The 9,919-nt window shown below is 45.0% G+C and overlaps 1 protein-coding gene across 1 annotated transcript in view; it reads left to right on the top strand.

Annotated features, from left to right (window-relative positions):
* ablim2 (actin binding LIM protein family, member 2) overlaps positions 1–9,919 on the top strand; it is a 59,157-nt gene that overhangs the window by 36,689 nt on the left and 12,549 nt on the right. Inside the window, exons 8-15 of the mRNA XM_080839863.1 lie at positions 4–38; positions 575–718; positions 1,112–1,144; positions 1,609–1,726; positions 2,031–2,264; positions 6,259–6,360; positions 8,297–8,350; positions 9,813–9,856. Coding sequence (XP_080695989.1) covers positions 4–38; positions 575–718; positions 1,112–1,144; positions 1,609–1,726; positions 2,031–2,264; positions 6,259–6,360; positions 8,297–8,350; positions 9,813–9,856 — 764 coding nt within the window. The remainder of the gene's footprint in view (positions 1–3; positions 39–574; positions 719–1,111; positions 1,145–1,608; positions 1,727–2,030; positions 2,265–6,258; positions 6,361–8,296; positions 8,351–9,812; positions 9,857–9,919) is intronic.

The raw sequence follows: 9,919 nt of genomic DNA, 5'->3' as shown, positions 1-9,919 counted from the left end.
CAGCCTCCAGTACAGGCTCCCCGAGCAGAGTCATCTATGTAAGTTCCCCAGGTTCAACAGCACCCAGTGTTACAGCACTGACTGGATACTGATGGAAAACTGATGGAAATAGTCTTTAATCAGCAGGGGGCATACAGTAGTGAAAACTCATATCTATCTATCTATCTATCTATCTATCTATCTATCTATCTATCTATCTATCTATCTATCTATCTATCTATCTATCTATCTATCTATCTATGTATCTATCTATCTATCTATCTATCTATCTATCTATCTATCTATCTATCTATCTATCTATCTATCTATCTATCTATCTATGTATCTATGTATCTATCTATCTATCTATCTATCTATCTATGTATCTATCTATCTATCTATCTATCTATGTATCTATCTATCTATCTATCTATCTATCTATCTATCTATGTATCTATCTATCTATCTATCTATCTATCTATCTATCTATCTATCTATCTATCTATCTATCTATCTATCTATCTATGTATCTATCTATCTATCTATCTATTGTCCTTAATCTCTATGTCTCATTCTTGCTTACTTTAAAATATAGGCAAAGCTCGGTGATGAACTTCTGGACTACAAGGACCTTGCTGCTCTTCCCAAAACAAAAGCTATCTACAACATTGACCGGCCAGACATGCTGTCCTACTCCCCCTACATCAGCTACCCGGCGGAGGAGAGGAACTATGGAGAGGTCAGTGCAGACCAGTAGAGGTCAGTACAAACCAGTACAGACCAGGACACAGTGCAGGATGCACTGAACTCAACTCACTCCTCCAGGAAGGAGCCAAGGACCAAAGTTCAACTATAATCCACCATCCCCCTCACTTAGGAGACAGGGACCTACACTTTTGGCCTCTGTCGCCCCCCACCCCCCCCCCCCACCCCTTTCCGCCCTTCCACCGAACATTCATTTTCAAAGCCATCTGCATTGAAATATGCTAGCACTGTGCACTATACTAACAGCCATTAATCCCTGCCATGGTTCTGTTCATTGCCTAGTCATAACATCAGCATTCATGTGTAGCAAATGTAGCACGGGACCATGTTATCACTCATTTGCTCTCTCCCCCTCTCTTGTTTGCAGTCACCCCAGTTGCTCTCCCCTACTCCAACAGAGGTAAAAGTCAATGGGTGGAGGACGTTATTGAGGATATGTAGATATATATTACTCAGGAGGATATGTTCTTCCTTGTAGTCTTTTTGTTTTGTGACAACACAGTCATAGTGACTGGATTGCAGAAATGTTCCAGAAACATTGCTGGGATGTAATGTTACGTTCAACAAATGTTGAGCCGTGATGCTAATGTTTCAGAAACATTGTGCAGTAGTTCTTTTGGTTTTGATTGTGGTGTTGTCTTTGTCACAAGTCTAAATGTGAAATCGGCATGTTTTCTGTCAGTAATCAATGGACATGATTGTTTACTTCCTTTCGATGTCAATGCTTGTTCCTGCTAACAAATAGCCTTTGTATCGTGTCTCTGTGTGACTGTGGACGCCTAAACGGCCTAAACTGTATGTTGAGACTTGATATAAGCTGTTGATTGGTGACAGCCGTCACTGTCTACACCTGTTGGTTACCAGGGAGACGGAGAGAAATCGCCCCGTCAGAGAAGGCCCTCTAGCCCCAGTTCCAACAGCTCGCTGGGAGGGTATGGACGCTACACCCCTTGTCGTTCCCCCCAGAACTACAGCAGGGCAGGTAGGCACCCTCTTAGGTGTTAGTCTTCTTTTCACTTTCTTGATTAATTCTATTTCATTTCTTTATTTCCTGGTTCCCTACACTTTTAATCGTCTACAAAGTACATCTATAAAATGTTCGTATAATGTTACACACATATGTGTGTGTGTGTGTGCGCGCATGTTTTACAGATATTTACAGGCACATTTATATATGTGACATATCCTATTTACATATCCTTTGGTTTCATGAATGCACCTGTAGTTTCCTAAATGGCATTATCCCTCATCTTCCCCTTCCCCTGTTGTTTTGGGGCCCATGCCAGAACTTTATGCGGGTGCTCAGTCCAATGCCCAAGCCGGGAACTCCACACCCCTGCCCTATTATGGAGGAAGCAGATATGCTAGTGGTGGCGCTAGGGATTCCTCCCCCCTGCCCCCCTACAACTCTAGGGGGGGTAAACAGGGAGGACAGTTGGGGAGTGGTGGGACCACCCTCCCTCTCAATCCTACCACCCTGGCTATGCTTCAGCAGCACAACTACATCCCTTACTTCAGAGGTACCGTAACTGGGTCAAAGACCTGGGTCTGGTCCCTGTCCCAATACAGATCAGGGTATCCTGAGACCTTCACTGATACATGGCCCTTCAAGATAAGCTTTGTAGAGTCCTTCACCTTATGTATTGTAGTCACCTGTCAGTGATAATGTGATTTAAATGCAGGATCTTACAGTGGTTTGAGATTGGGACAGGGTCCAGGTGTGTGCGGTTTGTGGTGGTGTGTGGTTGGAAGGCCAGAATCTGGCTAGAATCCTCCTTTGCATTGACTGAATAGCATGTACTCCAACAATGACTAATGGCACACAATAGAAGACTCCCTGTACTGTGGTTGTGCTGTGCATTTTACAAAATTCAGAAAAGAAAGATGCATGTGCATTTGGAAAAGAAAATGTGTGTGATTTTGGATGCAAGCTCTTATGAGTGATCTGCCAAGTGGTTGTGCTGGTATTTGGGTTTGATTATCAGTGGCGAGGTTTGAAAGCAATGTCATTTCCTCTAAAACACCCACTCAAAAATGAAAAATAAGCAGAATCCAAAAAACACTGAGACAGAAAGCGGTAGAATGAGGTCAGTTCCTGTAGTCATCAGCCAATCTCTCAAAGCTTAGAATCTGGTGCAAGGTTATCGTAATTTATAACCATGCCATTCCAAGATGATCAGACCTCTTTTGAAATCTTGGGATTATTTAATTGCGTTCTGGCTTGGATTCAGTGCTCTATTCGCATCTTCCCCTCTTTCCTGGTGTGAAACTTCCTCCTTGTGCTTCATTCCTTACTCCCCCCCCCCCCTAGGACTGACACAGGATCCAATCCTTGAAATTAAGCCTAGGACATCCTTGCACCTCATTTTACCACCTTACGGTAAATTTCCTCCAGGGACCCCACAGGTCTCTTTCTCTCTTTCATCCCTCTTTCTCCCTTTCTGTGCCTGGTGTCTCTACTTCTTCCCATGTGCCCCTCTCCATCAGTGTTCTAGTCCTGTTTGGTAATAGGTGTGCATCAAGGTTCAATGTTTGGACCTTTTTCTATGGAAGGTTGATGTATTTATTTTACTACTTAATTGTTTTGCTGCATGGTAATATTTTGGTCAGTATTCTCACTGAGATGGTAGGACATTTGTGGACAGAAGCTAACTGTAACCATTAACAATATTCAATATTTTGTGAGTTGTGTGTGTTGTCTGGTGGATACATAACATTAACCTGTATCAATTCTATCAAACCATACTTTGACTTGACTCAAGTGTTTGTTCCTTGTTGTCATTTTCTGGTGTCATCTTTGATATTGTTGCTAGATGTATTTCATGTTGTTGCATGGCCTGATGAATTTCAGTTCCTGGGTCATTTAAGGGGAGTGGTTTCCAGTCAGGATTATAGTCTGCTGGCTATGACAGGTTCTCCACCACCGTCTATCTGTGGACAAGGATAAGAAAAAGCCATCGCTCAGCTCAGATCCTGCAAAGCCACTGCAGCAATGTCAGCCAAACCACAGGGACGATATCTCTCCACAAGCTCAGGCTCTCAAAGAGATTTACTGGGGTCTTATCCACAGGCACGCAGACACACATACTACTCACTCACACATACACACACACACACACACACACACATACTACACACTCACACATACACACACACACACACACACACACACATACTACACACTCACACATACACACACACACACACACACACATACTACACACTCACACATACACACCACAGGTCTCAGGTTCTTGGCTCATGTGAGTCACGGCAGAGGCCATAATTGTCGTCAGAGAACAGCGTTAGCATTGCACTGATTATGTTCAGTCTCCCACATATGGGAGTGAAAAAGAGAGGGAGATAGAGCAGGAGAAGGAATGAGAGGGATAGAGAGAGAGTGAGAGAGAGAGAGAGAGGGAGAGAGAGAGAGGGAGATAGAGCAGGAGAAGGAATGAGAGAGATGGAGAGAGAGAGAGAGAGAGAGAGAGAGAGAGGGAGATAGAGCAGGAGAAGGAATGAGAGAGATGGAGAGAGAGAGAGAGAGAGAGAGAGAGAGAGAGAGAGAGAGAGGGAGACTAAAAGAGCAACAGAAAGTAAATAAGACAGGAAGTGAGACAAAGAGGGAAAGAGCTGAACAACAGATAAAGGTCAAAAGGGGAGTGCAAACAGGTGAAGTACCAGATTAATGTTAGCAGGGTTATCATTCTAATGATTCACTTTGAATCTCCGTTAGGTGAAATGAAACACTTCCATCAGTAGATTGCAGAACTTAATGGAGCCGTAATAAGTTGCTGTGGTGCTGCCAAGTTACTGGAGCCCTTACATGCTCCTCACTATGCATCACCAGATCCCAGCGCACAATGAAAATGTTCCTTCAGTTAGCCTCGAGATTACACTCTCCATTGTGTGTGAGTTTACCCAACTGATTATCGCTGCGGGTAGTTGTTGTCTTATTCTTTATTCAGCAGTGGAAAATAAAAAGATTCCAAGCCACGGAGACGATTACGGTCACAGTTAAGACGCCTCTTGCGTTTACACTGCATTGCTTAGAGTGCTATCACTGCCAACAATGACAGCCGGAAAGTATCAATGAAAAATATCTTACAAAATAAAAGAAGAAGGAGAAAGGTGGACAGAGCAAGGGAAAACGAGAGAGAGAGAGAGAGAGATCCCCTTAAACAGCCATAGAGACGTGCAACTCCCAGTACTCCCAGGAGTGCGAAAAGCATCAGCAAAACGTTCAAAATATTTATGATGAACATATAACATTCTGCTGTTTTGTCAGTCATCAGCCTCCCCCGGCCTTAAAGAGTGGCAGATGGAGGTTATCTCTAAATGCCTTGTGGCGAGGCTGCTTTCTGAGCGATGCCTTTTGGGGGTCATTTCTCTGACAACCCCCCTACGCCCACAGCTGTAGTGTAACCTCAGTCTATCCCCTTTCCTCCCAGCACGCCCCTAGAAACAGCTGACTGAATGGGGTCCAGGAGGGGGTTTGGGGGGTTTGCGGTACCAGCAGCCAGCTTCAGCTCCAGATGTGTGTGTATGTGTAGGGGAGTTTCCCCTCTTGTGATGATGTGAGCCTTGCACTAACTGCACTGTTGCTGTGTGTGTGTGTGTGTGTGTGTGTAAGTGTGTGTATGTGTGTGCGTGCGTGCGTGCGTGCGTGCGTGCGTGCGTGTGTGAGAGAGATAGAGCGTGAAAGTTGGATGTCTCTCTGGTACATTTGGAAATGTGTGTGTTTGTGTGCATGCACTGCATGTGTGTGTGGTGTATGTGTGTGTGTGTGTGTGTGTGTGTGTGTGTGTGTGTGTGTGTGTGTGTGTGTGTGTGTGTATGTGTGTAATGACTTTATGATCTTAACAGCTTTGCTCAGTGTTTTGTTCCTCGCACAAAGGGACAAGGAATAAGGACTCTCACAGAAGTAACAACCTCTCTCTCTTTCTCTCTTTCTCTTTTTCTCTCTCTATTCCATTTCTTACTGTGTCTCTCTTTAATAAGACCCTTTGTATAAAGAGTTGTAAACGCTGGCTCTGCAAGGTGCCAGTGATTTCATGTCCCAGCCTGTTTGTGACTCGAGTGCATAGCAACAGCCTGTGGTCATACTGGCCCCCAGCACGCACAGTGTCACCACACCACACATGGGCCGGAGGACCGGCTCAGATGGATGTTAGCAGGCCAGCCTCGAACACCAGGCTGTCTTTTACAGCCACAGGACACATGCTTGCGAAACGCCGAGCATGACGGAACTAGAGTTGCTCATCCGCTACACCTCGTAAAAAGTGTTTTCATAGCGTAGAGATGACATTCATCAACCATGTCGCAAGCATGCTGGGCCATGAGGTCTGTGTTGATTTAATGCTTTGGATGTAAAAGTGCAGCCTAACTTGCCTCTCTTGCTCCTCTTTCTGCCCCCCTCCCCCACCCCCCACCCCCCCGCCAAATTGCCCCATTTGTGCTCTTATTTTGGCGTACACGCCACCCTTCCCTCCCCCCCTCTCTTTGCGTCTGGAGGTAGTGAGAGTGGTCGGAGTACCCCCAGTCTGTCCACCTACTCCGATGGGAAGTCCCCCTCTTCCACGTATGTTGCGGCCCCTCGGCACTTCCACATCCCAGGTAGGCCCTCTGCGCCGACACCGCCTCTGACTCTGGCCGCGATCACAGGCTGACCTTTTGCTTGTGGTCTCTCACATGCTGACCCCTCTGTCTTTTCTCACTCTCTCTCTCTGTCTTTCTCACTCAATCTCTCTTTCTCACTCTCTCTCTCCGGGTGTCTCTCGATGTGGTCACTTCACACTCCAGGTAATCCTCCAAAACCGCTGTGGAAGTCAGCTGTGCAGCTGTCTCCTCTCTCTCTCTCTCTCTCTCAATCTCTCACTGACTCAATCTCTATTCCCCATGTCTTTCAGTCTTACTTGGCCATTTCTCTCTCTATGTTAAATGCTATCTATTTTTCAGTTTCTCCTTTCTTCTTCTTTCTTTCTTTCCTTCTTCCTATCTCTCTTTCTCTCTTTCTCTCTCTCACTCTACACACACCACAAACACACACACACACACAAAAACACACTCACCCACACACACACGGATAAGTATCTGTCTCCTGCATGAAGTCTGACTGAATCTGTATTCTGTTTGAGGAAACATGTCTGCATCTGTATCTCAGCCAGGTCTATGTGAAAGGTCCCCTCTCCATGTTTCTTTCCTAGTCACACTCTTCCCTACCACAGTAAGACATCTTGTCAGTCCCCGCTGCAGTCGTCAAGGACAGTCGTCAAGGACAGGGCTGTGGTCAGGCACACACACGGCTTCCTCTCGCACACCCGGGACACTGCGCGGCGGTCAGACGAACGGGCTGAATAATTGGTGTTGAAATGTTACATTCACAGCTCGGTGACTTTGGCCTACGGGGTTCAGAGCTCGGCACAGGCTTTTTTTTTGGGGTGTCCTCGAAGAGCAATACTGTCACTCACTCACAACCTAATACCCTGACCCTATTGGCCTCAGTTACAAGGGACAGGAACAATCATTGATGGAATATGTTTTCTAACCCCACTGTATTGATTTTTTTTTTTTACTTTCCCCCTTTTTTTATGAAGTCAGATGTTTCCAGGCCTGGCAGTCCCTAAAACAGTGAGAAAATGGCTTACATGTGTGTGTGTTAAAATGCGTCATTCCCTCTTCTAGAAGAAAAAAAAAAACAGAAAAAAAAAAAATAAATGTGTTTGGAGAGCCTGAATGTATGGCTTTTGCTATCTAAGCATTTAAATGAAATGAAACCCACTTGTGACAAACACACTGCATTCATTAGCCATAGTGAGGCAATGCTCTTGTCTTCTTCTGTGTCCTTTATTGTTGAAATCCCCCAGGGTGAGTTTATGTGGCTGATTATGTTTATATTATTTGATCGAAATTGTAATCAGAGGAGATTTTAATTGGGGGCTTTCTGAGAGACACTAACGTCTAAACTCGCTATCACAAGGACTCTGAGGACTCGGTTATTATTTCTGCATGGATCACACATTTTTTTAAAAGCTCTTACAACAACCCCCTCTTGTTTGGTCTGTTGGACAAAAGGATTGGATAGGATAAGTAATATTGCACCAAATTGAGCAAGTGAATTCTAACTTGGCTGTGAAAGAAAGGTTGTATGGAGGGGAAGCCATATTAGTTCTTTAGAAATGGAACATGAAATGTTCTAATGTTTGTCAGTAGACCATTCACCTACTCTCCTCTTAGCCCTGTCATAAGTCTGTAAAGGCACATTTCATTGCATTTGAAAGTTGAATTCTCATTATTAATGATGGTTCAAATAATGAGGAGGATGATAATGATGATGATGATGATGATTCACATGTCTCTTTGTCATTGTGTGAATAATGCTGCTCTCTCCCCCTGCTTTGACCTGTCATCCTCCAATAGCAGCCAACTCATGCGTATCTCTTCATCTTCTTGTTTCTCTGTCATATTTGCTTCATTCATGCTCTCTCTCTATCTCTCTTTTTCTTGTCTTCATTTGCTTTTTATCTCTCCTTTTCTATCCTTCCATCTTAAGAGGCTAAGGTCAAAGAAAATCTCTTTAGAAAGCCACCTATCTACAAACAGCTTGGTACAGTCTGCTCTCCTCCTTTTGGTCCACCTCAGCACGTTGTGTCGCATGTCGCCTGTCGCCATGGTGCCTGGTGACCTTTGAACCATCTTCCATGAAGTATGTTTCCACCCCAGTAGTGTATGTCTCTTCAACCTCAAAATGGCTTCTTCTCCATGGTATCTCTCAAAGGGCAGATGGATATCCGTGCTAAACGTAGGCCTACCTTTAGTTCTTGCCATCATAAAAAGACATTCGGTTGGAAAGAGACTTCCATGGAAGAACTTTAAAGTTCCCCGCGCTGGTGATTTCACATACTTTTGCCAGTGTTGGGCTCATGTCATTAGCTGTTGTGTTGTGCTGCAAGCCTGATGTGCGAACCCACCCATGTTTGCTTTTCCTTTATTTTCTTTTTACTTTATTTTTTCGTGTCTGTCAGCAATGTGTCCATCTCAGCCTCTGCGATCCATAACAGGCCATCTGTGCCCAGTAACGCCTCTGGAATGCCACTCGGTGGTGATGTCATGTGGTGTAAACCCATTTCTGTTTTCAGGAATCGTGTTTTTGTGTGTTATGCCACCCCCTTGTGCCCTCTGTGATTGGTTAGGGATGTGAATCACTCTTTGTGTTTGTGTGTAATGTGTTGTTTCGTGTTGCTTAAACTGACAGACCCTTGGGCTCTTCACTTGTTCAACTGTGTGTGTGTGTGTGTGTGTGTGTGTGTGTGTGTGTGTGTGTGTGTGTGTGTGTGTGTGTGTGTGTGTGTGTGTGTGTGTGTGAGTGTGTGTGTGTGTGTGTGTGTGTGTGTGTCTGTGTGTCTGTGTGTGTGTGTGTGTGTGTGTGTGTGTGTGTGTGTGTGTTTGGTGTAGAGGTCTGCACAGGACAGAGTTTTCAGTCCCACTCCCGCAACATTCTGTCCCACTCCCCCCAAAAATGTGACAAAATCTTTCCCATTTTTTGATGTTCTTCAACAGTGTCTCGAACATGAACACCATCCCTTAGGCTATTTTAATACATTTTAGTCATCTGTATTTTGTTTACTACATATAGAATTAGTCGTTTCTGTCTCCTTCTCCTGCACACACATCCGTGTGTCCCCGCCCGCACCCCCACTCAGCAATCAGAACCGGTCCTCTCCTCTCCCCTCTCTCTGTTGCCCTGGTCCCCGCTGGACTCCCTTGGGAGTGCAGGCCTCTAGTTTGGTGTATTGCAAATTCCATGCTGGGAATCACCCTCCCTACACTCCCCACCCCCCTGCTGCCCGCCTGTTATCCTTCCCTGGAGAAGGAGGATGTTGTTACCCCACTGTCTTGTGTGAATGCCATGCCAGATGCTTTGATGGTGTTTCAATGTGCATCAGCAACTGCCCCGTTGGTTGACAGTGGCTGTGTTGTGTGTCGTACTGGTAGTCTGGGTAGTTTAGTGTGGAGGTAGTGAGGGGTGTGTTATCTACGGCTGTTGTCTTACTTTCACTCTCTTGCAGCAACCAGAACATCATGGCAGGATGGAGATGAAATCGACAGAAAGGTAAGGCTGTTAATAAACATGAACATGAACATGTAAACCTGTCTCTGTATATTTAAAAAGAAT

This window comes from Sprattus sprattus, assembly GCF_963457725.1.
Source record: "Sprattus sprattus genome assembly, chromosome: 5".
In the NCBI taxonomy this organism is placed as follows: Eukaryota; Metazoa; Chordata; class Actinopteri; order Clupeiformes; family Clupeidae; genus Sprattus; species Sprattus sprattus.
Note: the sequence above shows the minus strand (reverse complement) of the source record. Positions and strands in the feature narration are given on the sequence as shown.